Source organism: Semicossyphus pulcher, unplaced genomic scaffold (assembly GCF_022749685.1).
Source record: "Semicossyphus pulcher isolate SPU_LCO1_2020_fin unplaced genomic scaffold, fSemPul1.0.p SCAF_3, whole genome shotgun sequence".
NCBI lineage: Eukaryota > Metazoa > Chordata > Actinopteri > Labriformes > Labridae > Semicossyphus > Semicossyphus pulcher.
Window position 1 is genome coordinate 10,789,580 of NW_027211704.1, and position 15,785 is coordinate 10,805,364.

At 44.4% G+C, this 15,785-nt stretch overlaps 1 protein-coding gene across 1 annotated transcript in view; it reads left to right on the forward strand.

Moving 5' to 3' along the window:
- The first annotated feature begins 296 nt into the window (after positions 1–296).
- Positions 297–15,785, forward strand: part of cntn2 (contactin 2) — a 30,365-nt gene continuing 14,876 nt past the window's right edge. The window contains exons 1-6 of the mRNA XM_069677519.1: positions 297–601; positions 12,817–12,953; positions 13,781–13,922; positions 14,021–14,196; positions 14,304–14,399; positions 14,550–14,762. Coding sequence (XP_069533620.1) covers positions 12,893–12,953; positions 13,781–13,922; positions 14,021–14,196; positions 14,304–14,399; positions 14,550–14,762 — 688 coding nt within the window. The 5' untranslated portion in view covers positions 297–601; positions 12,817–12,892. The remainder of the gene's footprint in view (positions 602–12,816; positions 12,954–13,780; positions 13,923–14,020; positions 14,197–14,303; positions 14,400–14,549; positions 14,763–15,785) is intronic.

Genomic DNA, 15,785 nt, shown 5'->3' on the forward strand with positions numbered 1-15,785 from the left:
TGCAGACATTAACTAAAAGAGAACTCGCTAAAGGGGGTGAGAACTGCCTGATCATTTTATATGGGCTAACTTTAAACACCTGCCCATTCACATCCTAGTTAGCCATGTAAAGTTAACTATTAGCACTTAAACGTAAAAACACTGATTGATGTACCTTTAAATACGAACATTAGCCGTTACGCTAGCTGGACGTCCCAGCGCGTTACACTGACCGGACGTTTAACTCTGTGATGTAGATACCGGAAGTGCTTCAGCTGTATTTTCGCGGGCTTTACGGAAGCAGCGCAGAAGGTGCTTGAAAGAAGGCTGGATGAGGAGGAGGAGAGGAAGAAAATAGAGACAGGGAGAGGGAGGAAGAGAGAGAGAGAGAGAGAGAAGCTGGTCCGTCCTTGAATCAGACTAATACATTTTTACGGCGTAGAGGAGGAGGAGGAGAAGAGGAGGACATCCAGAGGAGGAGAGAAGAAAAGGAGGAGCATCAAATCAGTGTGGATCCAGCTCTGGTCGCTGCTGCTTTCACCGCCGTACCGAGCGGAATCACCCCGCCTCCTGCGCATCATTCTCGGCGCCGCATCGCTGCTTCCCGGCCCTTATCAGCCAGGTAAACAGACCAACACCTCCAACCAAACCCCGTTATATTTTTATTCATTTTCCAGCTTTTATTGTGTAAAAACAGAGCGTGATTGGGTTACATACAGTTGTTGGATTTTGGGCTTGTTTTGAGTGCTGGTTCGGCTGTATGAATGGGGTGTCCCGGTTGTTGGTGTTTTTGACGCAATAGCAGCAGTTTCCCTCTCACACACTCGCTGTCTTTCCTGCTATGTAAGGTGGTGAACGTTACACCAAACTTAATGTTAAATCTGGCTGTTTCATCGCCTGATAACATGACTAAGTACCTCTGCTGTAACACGTCTTCATATCGGCATGAATAATCTGTATTATACTGGGTATACTGGGTTATGTGTCCCCTCTCTGTGTTCATGTGCTGTGAATTGAACAGAGATTGAATGGGATTTGGTTTAAGGTGCAGCTCACTGAAGTAGCTGTTTCCATGTAAAAGAAAATGTGATGTTACATGTTTATTCTTCTGCTGTTTAAGGAGGCTTCAGCTTGTAGAGCCTCCTGAGGGTGAGCCAGTGTGTGCACTGCTTCCTAATCTATTAATGAAGTATTTAAGGACATTTGTATTCAATAGAAATACTCAGAGTCAGAGGTGATAACTCAGTTTCATGTGTTCATATGTGAGTGACAGGATTTGTCCTGAGTGTTTTATGGAGTTAGAGAGCTACACTCAGAGCTGTTAGAATAATGAACCACTCTCACATGAACTCATAGGGCTAAATGAGCTTTTAAATGAGCTGTGAGACATGAGAGGGGTTCAGTTGAAGTATGGGGACAGTAAACACATCATGTGTCGGCTGTGATGGTGCTGTCGTTGTGCACCATCTTCATATACAGTTACACTTTTTTATTGTACTTATAGTGCACAAGTTTACAGTAGTAAAAGACACTTTAAACTCTTATTGTGCTCCTGTATATAATTCATTCTGTGCCTCGTCTTTTGTCTGGACCTTGAGGCTGTAATAAAGTTTTGAACTGAATAATTTCATAGTTTGGATATCCTAAGATATGGCTTAAAACACAGTAATTTCTTTTGTGATCTCTTTTAATTCTCTTATTAATATCTTATTATTATTGCAGATGGGACGTCAGATCAGTTTCATTGTGTTGTAGGAATCGAACCCAGTCTTTGTCTCATGGTGGTTTCATGTCGATCGTTTGAAGGTCTCGTCGTAGGATCGACTGCATTTTTAATCAGCTTTATCTCAGTCTTAGTCAAAGAGGATCGCTCTCTCTTTCTCTGGGATTTTAATATTTAACAGAAAAATACACATTAACCCCTTTTACGTGGATTTTTAATCACCTTCAAAGATGATTCTTATTTCAGTGATGAGGAATGAGTTTAATGTAGATGGTCAGAAATTGTTGATAAAACTTGTTTAATTCCATGGTTCTCAACTGGTGGGTCGGGACCCAAAAGTGGGTCACAGAGCTGTTTTCAGTGGGTCATGGAAGTGTGCTTGAAAATAAAGGTGTGGCAACAAGTCTATGCTGCGCTTTTATGTTGAAGGACATGGGTTTCCTATGACGTGCGGGCAGTAGAAGTGTAGTTTATCCGCACTCTATGAATCCACTGATACAATTACATTTACTTTATTATGTGATGTCTTTGTTTTTACATGAATATGGATCTTTCAGGACAGTTTGAGGAGTGCATTAGGTGTACTTGTTTTAAGCTGAATTGGATGGATTTGTTTTCACAGTACATTGTTGTTAGCTCACTTTTACAGAGAATTATTCTGTTTAAGAAAAAAGTACTGAAATACTTTGAGGCGTTGATCAGAGTTGTGTCTTTAACGGTTTGGATCAGCCCTGAATAGTTTTAGATTTTAAATTGGGCAGCGTCTTAATGTCTGATCTAAGCTCCTTCCTCTCACTCCTCCTCTGTCTGCTCCTCGTCCCTCAGTGTCTCCTCATGAAGGCAGCTATCGATCGTTGGAGTTCAACCGAGCAGACTCCATCTGAGTCCATAAGACGTCTCTGAGCGGAGAGGAACAGTGAAGCCTTTCTCCCTCAGACTCATGTCAGCGTGCAGCTCTGTCTGCAGCTCTTTGTGCTCTAATAAGTGACGGAGCAGAGGTCGATCCCTCGCCTCGCACTGATGTATCACACTGATATGATCCCAGCACCCTGAGGTGACCGCTGATCCGCCGTGCCTCTGTGCCTCTGCAGAGGGTCAGAGATGTGCAGATATAGAGCTTAAAGGAAGAAGTCTTTGTGCCGTTCACAGCAATCATCCTGATAACTGATCTAAGAATCTGCATTGGTGTCAGATTCCACAGACTTTCACATTTATCATTTACGCTCGTCGTAGTACACACTAGGGATGCACGATTTTGCAGATTTCCGATATGCTGATAATTTCCAACACTTTTTGCTGGTTGCCAATTTCGATACCGATACATCAAGCACATGTTTTTTTCCACCTAATTGCAGAGAACATCAAGTCCCCCCTGTAGTGGAATTGATATCATGCCTACTCTTCTATTTTACCCTTCTTCACGCTTGGCGGAAGATGCATTGTACAAAAGGTCACGTGCCTGATCACTCACGTTTCTGAGCGCACCTGAATGCAGCATCCTCCCCGAAACATGGCAGTGAGGGAGGCGTGCCCGGACTTGTTTACCACACCTACTACAGAGACATCAGTGATCGCCGATGGACTCTTTTTATCGTGTTTGCGTCCATGAATATGTACGTCAGTTTTGCACTGATGTTTATGTTGCACTCTGTTTGCGTCGGCTTTAGCCGCGAGTGTATTTTCAGCGTGTTTGATGTTGTTAAGTCCATTGAAATGACAGAATGTGAGCTAACTGTTAGCTAGTTAAAAGTTGTGAAAGTTGTTTAACTTCTATTCATTGGCTCAAGTTTCTGTGACTTTTTAGTCTTTATTTGTATATTGTTGATAACTTTGTGCAGGCAGTGCGTGTGCACACTTGTGCAGAGTTAATGTCGTAGCATTACGTCAAGCTTTTTTAGCTTTTTTTTAAAGCATTGTTTTATTGGCGGAAAAAATATTGGCAGAAATATTACTTATCTGCCAATGCCGATATGTCATTTGCAAGCCATTCCTATTAGACATGCATTCCTAGTCCACACACATCATTCATAAATTCTTCCTAAAACACAAAGCAGAAGAACCGCTCACTCTGTATGGTTAAAATCAGAAACAGATATTGTTAGAGATTAGGAGCGTTCATAGAAAAAGAAGATGATTCACCTCCTGAAACTCAGCTCAGTGTGGGGCAACACGATACTGAACAATATGTTTAGATTGTGTTTTTACTGCATGAATTTAAATTAAAAAGACTGACTCTTTGGCACGATGTATTATACAGATGAGAGGGTCTGAATTTCAGCAGAGGATTCTGGGTAATGTGTATTAAATTTTTTATTTAATAATTTAATTTAATTAGAATTTCACTAAAACAGATGGGAGCAAAACTGTGTTTGTTGTAGGTCATTAAACAGACTCCGATGTGTGTTCACATAAACATCCATGATCCTTAAAATACTGTGAGGACAGATGCCTGCCCCAAACGAGCTGCTGAGGTTTGGTAAAGTTATGCAGGCCTCAGCATACAGGAGGCTGGTTACTCATATTCATGTGACCACAGGAAGCAGCACTGAGCTCACAGTCAGAGTGCACCATGTCACCTTCACAAAGCCTTGAACCTGTGTGGGGATGCAGCATGCACAGGCAGCAGCTCTCTTTTTGCATGATTTAGTTTAGAGAGATGAACACGCTGTCATTCAGGAGTGTGTGCTCCTTGAGCCTGAAGATAGAAGTCTTCTTACAGTCGGACAGTAAATTAAAGTCAGCAAAGCAGAGCAGGAGGACACGCAGACTGCTAACAGACACTGTGACACTGTGGGGAGAGCTAACACGTCCCAGGTAACACTCTGAGAGCACAGGTACAGACTCACAGGTGTGATCTTCATACCACCAACCTGCTCTCACAGATAAATGCAGGAGCTGTACGTCTGCGCGTAGGTACCGAACTCTTTTAGACTCACATTAGAGACACTTCCTGCAGGTATTTCACATTAAAAGCCCTGTAGCATCTCAAAGGAGATAATCCCTGGCACATTAAACAAACTCTACAGACTGGTGCGGTCTCAGGAGTAACGTTAAATTTTGCAGTTTGTTGTTTCTTTTAGTTGTAGTCAATATTTGGGTTGTTCCTCTGTAGAATAATGATCATTTTAAGTAAGCAGGGCAAAAGTGATTCCAGGACTGATTCCTAGCATTAGCTGCTTGTGCAAAAACAGACTGAATGAGCAGCAGTTCTGTGTGACCTGAAATCTCTAATAACTCCTCTCTATGTAAATAGATCCTCCTACAGGGAGAGAGGCAGGCAGCAAGCCACATAGAAAGTGAGCTTCATCCAAGATGCACAGCTCAGACACGAGAGTTTACAGGGACCACATCAACAGGACGGAGAGCATGCAACACACAGCCCTGACAGAGTGTTTAAATGTCTCCGCATCCTGTATCACACTGATAAAACTCCCAGCTGGGTTTATAGTCGGGTGTTCCAGGGTTTACAGAGGCCGACAGTTAAAGGAGGCGTGTGAGGAAATGTCATCACAGTTCAATTCTGAGTTTGTGAATCATACTGACAGTTTGTAGTTGTTTTTGTCTCTTACAAGTGTTGGAAGTTTTTTCAGTCAAGGTGGAAAAATCTCTCTGCAGAAGGACTCAGAGCTCACTGAGCGCTAATAAATGGGTCAAACAAACAGGACTTTTATCCCTGAGAGCAACAGAGTGTGAGTCCTGTTGAACAACTAATCCATGTTGACGTCTTTTTAACCTGCAAACTGTTTGTTATCAAAACTAAAGCGCAGTTTGTTCCTACATTTAAAGAGTTAATAAAGGTGTCCAAACATCACCAAAGTGCTTGTAAAAGTTAACCATGTGTTTATTACATCTGAACGTCCAAAAGTCATAAACTGTCAAGCAGCTTTATTGAGCGCTTTATTTTGAAAGTGTATCTGGAAAGGGGCCTATTTATTGATCTCTTAATTTCAAAAGTCAAACCAGAAATTGCAGATTTGTTATCGGAATCTTCATTGCTTTATTTTGAAAGTCTAAAAGGATGTTGCTTATATATCATCACTATCTAGACCCTTGAGTCCTTCGTGAAAACTGACTCCAGTACTTGGATCATCTTATTTTGAAAGGTCGGGCTGCTGTATTAGAGGAGGGAGATGTGTGATTGGTCGTCTGCAGGTTCTTTCTGAGAGGTGAAAACGTGTCTCATCCATCAGTTTAAGCTCAGCTCTCTGCTCGCCCGGTGTCTGTCAGATCAGCATCGCTGCGTCTCCTCCACAGGGACTCTGCTGTCTGACGGAGGTCACGCTGTCTGGGTCCTGGTCTCAGGAGAGCCGGGGGATGGACCGTGTGAGGGGAACTTACTTACTTTAATGCTGGGTTCCTGTAGTTTAGTGTAATTTAGCGTCACCAGCAGACACTAAACTACACTAAACTCACGCACCCACATCCCTCACAGCAGCACACTGTCAGTGTCGGACACACTCTCTGTGTTTGGTGTACATGAGGACGGGCCGTGTGGAGCGTGCAGGAGGAGGGGTCTCAGTCATGGGACTGTTTCTGGGTTAATATCCCTCCAACACGTATCAGGACGTCATCATACAGAGACCTGAGACGAACAGTAAAGAGGATAAAGCAGAGAGACTCCGCCCACTCGCTGTGTGAATGTTCCACACGGTTACCTGCTCCGTCTCACCTCACACAGACTTTTAACAGAGAGCTTTGTGTTCACACATAAAACCCAACTGGACAATGTGTGGACATTTTCAGGAGTGCAGAGTGTGTGTGAAAGAGGCTTTAGAGAGTGACCTCAGCTGACCTCAGCTGACCCTGCTGAGGACTGTGGGTCGATCGAGTCTCCACAGTTCATAAAGAACAGACTGAAGAAGGACCGACGCGTGTGTCACTGAGAGCTTCTGTGCAGGTCTCCTCCTGAGAGAGATTTAAAGAACAAAGACCCTGAATCTGTCAGTCTGTCCCTGTCCTGTGTGAACCGCCCGGGGTCGGCTATCAGACAGGACAGGAAGTCAGCACTATCAGAGGTCAGAGGTCACACAGCTGGATGCTTCGCATTTCTGTGTATATGAGTTCATTTTCTGTTGCACAAGATGACATCACACATCCTGTTTGTGTCGTTTTTATGTCAAACAGTGAAAAGCAGCCAATCAGCACAGAGGAGGATAAACACACATCAGTCACTTCAACAGGTGTTTAGATGAAGTCAAAGTGGAGTCTGATCAGGTGTATCTACTCACGACTCACCTCAGAAATACTAAGTGTCTGTGTGTGTGTGTGTGTGTGTGTGTGTGTGAGTGAGGTTCTCTGTTTAACAGGGAGTCATAGAGGATCTATTGTTCTCTGATGATCATACACACACACACACACACACACACACACACACACACACACAGATAACAGCAGTGATTGTGTGTGTGGTGATGAAGTCAGTGAGCATGAAGTCATCCTCTACTGTTAGAGGAGTGAAACTGATCTCTGCTTCAGCTGGGTGTCTCTCCTCCTCCTCCTCTCTCTCTCCCTCTCCTCCGCCTGCTCCTCCTCCTCCTCCTCCTCCTAATGTTTTACACTCTTCGGCCTGAGCTCCTGTCTCCCTCTCATAAAGTGTCAGTAAGGTGTTTTTTTCTGCAGGTATGGTCACTTATTTGGAGCCTGACAGGTGTACAGGTGTATATTTAATAGAAGCTTGTTGTTGAACAGGATTTATCATCTTCATAAAGTCTCAGTTCAGCTTAAAAGAGTTTACATGTTATTGTTTAATGTCTAATAGTGATCATAATCAATGAATAATGAGAGATGATTAGAACATAAGGACATTACAGGAGGTTGAAACATGCACAGGTGGAGTTTTAGTCTTCCTTTATAATACAGTTCACACGTTTTCATCTTTCTGCTTTAAACTCTCCTTCAAACAGGAGATGAATCAACCAATCAGCTTTCAGCTTAGCTCCTGAGCATCAAATAGTTTATAGTTGAGATCTGGCACCATCTTCTCTTTGAGCTTATGCGACCTTTAACCCCTACTCAGTGTAGATCTGCGGAGACATTCAGGTGTTATTTCGGTATGAATATTATTCCAGCCTTTGTCTGAATTCATGTTAGTGCAGAGTGATGTTAGACGACCAACTGGATGTTGTTTCAGTGGTACAAAATCAGAGAATACCAGCAGTGATAACTTGTTTTAATGTGAACATAAAGACATCAGTAGGATTCAAACAGAGTGATTAAACTTTATGATGCAGGTTCGCAGAGGTTTAAAAACTGCTTGTGTCACCTTGTGTTTGTAAAACTGAGAGCGTCTCTGCAGATGGAAATGTGCTCAGTTTATACATTAAGTCTCTCCTCTGGTGTTCAGCCAGTTTATACAGGAGCAAACACTGCTGACAAGTTAGTCTGAAGCAGATAAAACCTTTCAGGGCGTCTCATTCACGCTCCGTCCTACAGGAGAATCAGACAGTGTTCTGCAGGGCGGCACTGATTAGATAAAACAGACACAATAATCTTCATATTTCACCCATAATAGAAAAACAGAAGCATTTTAAAGAGTCACAAACACCGTCCTGCTGTTTGAAGTTTATCAGTGGTGTTAAAGGTCAGACAGAGGTCAGCCAGCTCTGCACTGATACTCTCCCTGACTCTGCACACATCAATTATACATCAGAGTAACCTGCAGAGGGAGGGCTAAGAGCCATGCAGGAGCAGGAGCAGGAGCAGGCTGCAGACACAGGAGGGACATTATGGAGCCTTTACTGCAGACCAGGTTCAATAAAACAGGAATAGACACACATTTAAACACAGGCCAACCAACCCCTAAATTCTGTGGCCCAAATGTAAACTGTGAGATTTAATGCAGCTCAACACAGCCTCCTCCTTTAACCTATACTTTTGTCTTTCAATAGAAAAATCTTTATTGTGTATCCAGCAGTCTCTCTGTGGTCCCTCCCTCCCCCCCGATGCCTCTGCCTCATTAACTCTGTCTCCTGCTTGTTGGAGAACATCAGTGTGCCGATGACCTGAAGTCACACGGCCAAGTCCTCATGAAGAATAAACAGTCTACAGGACGTTGACGGAGACTGTGGGGGTTGTCCATTAGTAGAAACATGCAGCACATTCAACAACACCTGCAGAAGTCAGAAAGAAGTACAACAACAGAAACGCTGCGGATGAAGAAACGTGCTGCAGAAAGCAAAATGCATCAACAGCAAACACACACATTTACTGTATATATATTTAATATATCATGCAAATCCATAAAATATGCAAAAACACACAAAGAAAAGTTTCTGTCCTGATGGAAACCTTTTGGTTTGTACTCGTGGGCCACTGTAGGAAACAAAGAGGATGCTGGTTTTGTGAACAAACAAACAGAAAGTGGAACAAAGGAAACCTCTGCTTGTAGATCCACGGAGGGACCTGCTGTGAAGGTCAAAAAAACACATCCAGAAATGCAGATGTGAAGAGACTCGCTCTTTCTCACAAAGGCTCCAAATCAACGAGCTGTCACACATTCAGGTTCTGTAGATGTCCCCGTGGTGGAGCCAGACTCTCAGATCGCCATTAGACGTCTGCTCTGAATGTTAAAGGATCCTCCAGACTCAGTTTGCAAAGGTCAAACTTTCCTTTCTGCTTTTTAAAAAGACACTTTAAACAACAGGGCCGGACGGGGGACATTTAACTCTGACACCTTGTTTTATTCTTTCTTAACGACACACAAACATCTTCCAAATGTGGCGAACAATGAATTGTGAAAACTGACATGCAGTGCAAACTACAGGCAGGAGTTACAGGTTGTGAAGGCTTCTTTAGCTGGATCAGATGAGTTTTATACCCCTTTCCCACCTAATTTTAGCGCGTTGACGTGGGTTTTTCAGACCCGGGAAGACCCGCTTATAGATTGTCTCTGTTCCCATTGCCAGTGGAGTATCCTCCTGTCGGTCTCTGTTCTGCTGCCTCACCGTCTGACATCACAAACGCGCCTGAAACAGGGTTAGTAAACAGTGAAGATGTTAAGGTGGTTAGGTCTTTATTGTATCTACTCATTCAGTCTGTTTATCAAACTTGGCGTGACAAATTTGGAACAAACGCTGCTCGGACGGAGACGGGCGGAATTTGTAGCTGAGATGACAAGGAGTCGCCGAAGTTACCGACGGAGCATAGCATCGCGCCAGAGAGGGAGCGGAGATTAGCGTGTTGACACGGGTTTTGTGTCGAGGCGATAATTACCCGGGTCTACTGCAGAGTCATTTCACTGTATTGTAACCTTTCCCATTGCCGGATGTTGGCGGGTGTTAGTGGGTTTTTTTCCCAGTGGGAAAGCGGCTTTATTGTCTGCAGGCATAGTGAAAATTTGTCACGCAATCTGTCTTAGCACCGCGTGAGTGAAGCTCGCTCGGAAAACACTCTTAACTTTTAAAGATGAATGGTTATCAGGAAAGTTGCGTTAGCGTTTAAATATATCAGGAGAGAAGGGACAGGGAGACTGCTACACTCGCAGCTGATTGTCTGCATCCATGTACACAAAATAATCCTGGATACAGGCCATCTAAAAGCTACACAGAGGCTGTATGAGTCTCTGTAAGTTGGTTTCCTCTCTAGCTTGGCATAATTATTTTCCTGCCCAACTTGACCGTCCACAGTAACCTGGTTTCCCAGCAAACAGTAAGCCGACCCAGGCCTCCTCTTACAGCTTGTTTTCTGATCTAACATGTTTAATAATCCACAAATAACCACAGTGACTGTAGTTTAACCTTCAGTCTGACCACACCTCTCCATCACCCAGCTACTACATCTCTTAACCTCTGTTTCAATGTGTTTCCAGCAGCAGATGTCCCCTGAAAGCTTTGTGTCCTCGGGCGTTTGTTCCCTCTATAGAGCATGAAGGTGACAGAGACACAGGGACACTGTAGTGAAGGACAGAGAGAGAGAGTGTTCCAGCTTTTGTTGGGAATACAGCCATCTTTACTTTTTCTTCAGCAGGCCTTCAGCTGCTTTAAAGCTCAGAGAGGAACAGAGATGAGGACAAGCAGATTTCACCTCTTAAGACGATATGATAATATGATAAAGTTTGATGGAGTTGATGGATGTTTTCTGCATAAAAATGTTTTTTAATTCTTTCTTTAACTTTTATGGTTTATTTCCTTCCATAACCTTGGAGTTCAGGTTGTACAGATTTTAGAGATGTGACGCATTTGAAGATACTCGAGGAAATGACATCACCAAAAACAACAATACAGTCAGCTCTCATTAGTCAGCCTCTACAATCACCAGCCCTGCATGGTGCTTCTGTTTCCTGCCTCTGTCTGGATTTCAAGCAGATTTCTAACCTGCTGTCGTCTGCATTCTCTTGCTTGGTGTCGGATTGTGTCACGGCATCAATAATGAGAACGTCTAATCATTAGTTTTCAGGGAAACGCATGCAGATTTAGAAAGGCAACTCATCCCAGGTCGTCAGATGTCGACGCTTTGTGTCACAGCTCTCTGTTTCATACAGACGCACAGTCAAGATGAACAAATCTCCAAAAGGCTCCAACAGCACAAACAGCCCAGAGGTTAAGTTCAGTGACTGAATTAGCTGAGGTGACACCTAGCAGCTGCCACCTGTCACTCAAAGAGGCCACGCCCCTAATGATTTTTTCGCACGCCGGGCCACTAACTTTCCAAATTCTCTGGCCTTGAAATAATGAGTTAATTCTGTAATATTTTATCGTCAAATTTAGTTTTTCCTTCTGTTCTTATTACTGGATATGTGTTCAATTGTATTGAAAAATCCATGTGGTCTTTGAACGTCACACCGGCAACGTTATTGAAACTGGTATACTGCCCACCCCTATCTTTTCCTAGTTTTTTCATTGTGTTTCAACTGTTGCCCTCTTTCCTGGCATTTGAACAGGAGAAGTGGTTTTACATTTTACTCGTCCGCGCTAGCTTAATAACATCATTTAGCGCGTTTAGAATGACAGTCGATCTGTCACGAGTGCAGCGTCTAGCGTGTAACGTGTTGTTGACAGCCGTTGCCAAAGTGCCTGCAGTGATGCAGGGATATTACCGCGGGATTCTGCGTAGACAGCGGGACTGTGAATCTCGGGAGAGTTACTACATTGTGTACAATATGGGCTTGTGGATCCTATTGGCACACCGGGCCCTATCTGAGAGTGTCTCTGCTCCTGTTAGACAGACAGAGAACATGGAGGTGTACACACAGAGGACTCAGACTGACAGTAACCTCTCCTCAGGGACGGACAGACAGACTCAGTATCAGGAGGAGACGTTGACAGAATGAATAAATGACAGGTTGAATCCAACAGGGAGACGATTCAGGAGGTTTCAGGCTGAACATGTGACCTGGAGGTGAACTCGTGTCCTGAAAGAAGCCACATGTGTGTTTCTCTGTCACAGAGTCTGACAGCTTTCTGCATCCGTCAGAAATCCTCAAACACCCAGAATCTGACAGGGTTAAACCAGGTCAAACACTTTAAATCACGCAGCCCCCCCTACAAAATAAAAGACTCTAGATGTATCACATGCTGTGTTTGTAAAGTCAGACTGTTTTTATTGCACCGGTCTGCAGGACCACTGTTGGCTTCGTGAGGCTGTTATTACTGCGTGCAGAGAAAACTAAAGCAAAGCGTTGGACACACGGACATGAAAAGTCTGGATCCACAAATACAATAATAAAATATTAATTTTTAATATAATAAAAAAAATGAATGTCTTCACCTGACATTACAAAGAAAGCATGGACAACATTCAAAGGAGGGAATAAAGAAATAACTCAAAATGAACTTAAACAATAAAGTAAAGCTCTTGTTGTGAACCTCAGTCTGCAGGTGTAAACCAATCACTGTATGTATAGATGGACGACGCTCCTCCATCTGCTCTGCATTGAATTGATGCCAAAATAGCCGAGTCAGAGAGTCACATGATACTCCTCACGCTCTGTCTTTATTGTATCTGTCTCCTCTGTATCAGTCTGTTCTCCTCTTCTGCTGCTCTCTCTGTTTGAATATTAAACATGACATCTGGGAAGAGTCAGTATGTCCTGCTATTTCAGTCTTATACCATTTCTGTAACACTGAATGAGTGTATTAAAGTCGTTTTCATGTAGTGAATCTTGTTTTCCTGCTCAGGTTCACACTGGACTCTGCCCCCTCCTGTCAGGTCAGCTGATCAGGTGTTGTCTGCTTGTGGTCCAGCTGGAGTCAGATGATGGAGCACTTCCGGTTTCTGCTGCTCCTCAGCTCAGTGCTGCTGAAGGAGGCCGCCGGTGAGTCACACACACACACACACACACACACACACACACACACACACACACATTCATGTCAATGTGCAAGTGCAGAATCAGCGTCTGATGATGATCATAAGTACCAGGCCAGTGTTAGCCCGGGTTAAAGTTCAGCTGTTATTCTGTTGAAGACTAGAACTTGGTCACATGGTTTAATAAAGATCTCCCACTTGTCCAGTTGTGTGCTGAGCAGCTGCGCACTGATTGGTCAGTGCTGTGTGACCTCTCTCATGCATCATATAATCTGAATATTGTTCCCTTTAAAGAGCAGGAGACACTCTCTGCCTCAGGACAGCAGAGCACCACCACTGATCCCGACCACAGACCCTCCTCTTTAAACTCGTAGCAGAGCCTGCAGACGTCTCCCCGCTCTCTGCTGTTTAGTTCACAGATATATTGGAGTCATCGTAGCGAAGACGAGACGTGTGTGTGTCAGAGAGTCAGACAGAGTTTAACCTGAGGGTGTGGTTCATGGGGGGTATGTAGATTAATACTTCATGCCTGTTTCAGACAGTGTGTGTGCGTTCTCCTAGTCGACCCCTTTTCCTCCTGTAGAGCTGAAATGCATCCCCGATGCGATGAATGATGGATGGAGATGGGTGTAGTTTATGTTGCTAACATGCTCTGCCTGTGTGCTGAAATGTGCCTTCACGTGTGATCGGTGGATTCATTCAATTCCACGTAACGATGGCCGACACACAGAAAGAAGCAGTTACATGTGGTTAAAAGTACTGTACTTGTAATGTATATTGATGTGTGTGTGTGTGTGTGTGTGTGTGTGTGTGTGTGTGCTTGCTTGTTTCCAGGCGGAGACGTGTGTGTCTCGGGTCACGACAGCGGGCCGGTGTTTGAGAAACAGCCCAGCAGTTTGATCTACCCAGAAGGCCTCACTGAAGGAAAGGTGACCCTCAGCTGTCAGGCCAGAGCCAACCCTGCTGCCTCCTACAGGTGAGTCACACACACACACATACACACACACGTCCGTCATGTTTATCACCTCCTGTGTGCTGCTCTCTCATCACTCTGCCCTGCTCTGTGTCTTGCAGGTGGCTGGTGAACGGCACAGAGGTCCCGTTGGGGATGGACGTGCGTTACACTCTGGTGGCCGGCAGCCTGGTGATCAGCAGCCCCGAGTCCGTACGAGACACCGGCTCCTATCAGTGTCTCGCCATCAACCGCTGCGGCACCATCATCAGCCGTGCCGCCGTGCTCAAGTTCGGCTGTGAGTGGGAGGAGCTTCTTTAATCACATGACAGAGGGTTTACTCTGCTACTTTATTTAACAGGTGTCGTCTTTTGTTCCTCCTCACACCTGTGCACCTGTCTGCAGACCTGGATGACTTCTCCTCAGACAGCAGGAGTCCTCAGACAGGGTACGAAGGAGTGGGAACTTTCCTGGCCTGTCAGGCCCCCCCTCATTACCCAGGTACATACACTGCTGAGAAACCTGTTCCTGTGTGTATTAGAGTAGAAAGCTGATAAATGTGGTGAAATGTGAAGCAGGTTTTGAACACTCTGCTGACTGTGTTATATGAACCTCTTTAAACCTTTGAACTGTCTGTTTGAATGATTCCAGCTCTGTCGTACCGCTGGTTCCTGAACGAGTTTCCAAACTTCCTCACGAGGTCGGATGGACGCTTGTTCGTGTCTCAGGTGACGGGGAACCTTTACCTGGCCCGAGCAGAGCCCAACGACACCGGGATGTACTTCTGCTTCACCACCGTCAACCTGGACATCAGCTCCAAGAGCACCTTCAGCCGAGCCACGCAGCTCACTGTGCTGCCCGAGGGTACGAAGCTATCGAAAGCTATCCTCCGTTAGCAGACACAGGAGTGTGTTTGAGTCTGTTATACACCTCAGAACGTCACTCTGCTGAGAACACATCAGCAGATATCACCCTTAGCACATCAACCTTAGTCCAGATGTCCAGAAGTAATACACTTTATGGGCTGATTTGTGCTCTGATGGCTAACAACTGCATGGGGATGTGTGGTTTCTAAAAGGGAAAATAATCACAAAGAAACAAAGTAAAACACAAAGCATTCAAACAGTGATGAACTGGAACTGACATTCCCGCTATAACAAAAAACTACCACAAGGGGGGGCTGTGAGACCACAGTGGTCTACACTTCAATGGATACTTATCGCCTTACTGCCACAGCAACTACACATTTCACACCTATGCACTAATGACACGTATTAAACAACAAACAACAAACGTCGAGATAAAGGCACATTAAACACTGTAACATTACACAGAGGCTCTGCACACCTAAACACGTGGTTGCTCTCAATTACGCGACACTACACATCAGAGGGAACAGCAATCAACTCTATACACGACCTATATCTGTGTGGTACAATGTTTACAAGACACTCAACAGCACTCACATTTTACTGGACGCACGCAACAGCAGAAAACAAACAGAAGCACTCGTTTTGTAAGACTTAAAACATGAAACTTAAAAACTGTCCGCTGGTCTCTCTCCTTTGACCTCGCACACTGCGCTGAGGAGGCGGAGCATACCACTCTCAGGAGGAGGGGATGGAACAGTCCAAGTGTAGCTGGCCTTTTTAATCTCTTTTAAAATGATGTACATGAACATTTCTGCTGATCAGACGCTTTAATTAAAATTCAGATGATCTAACCTTTCACTACACACTCCCCTACTGTAGGGGGCAGCTTTAAAAATGTTACATACCTAAGTCACCGTAGTTACCCTGTAAATGTGTACGTTTTTAAAAGCATCTGCCTGTCGGCCTTCACAGTTAGTGTCTGCATGATGAAATGTAACTCCACTGCAGGAGAGAT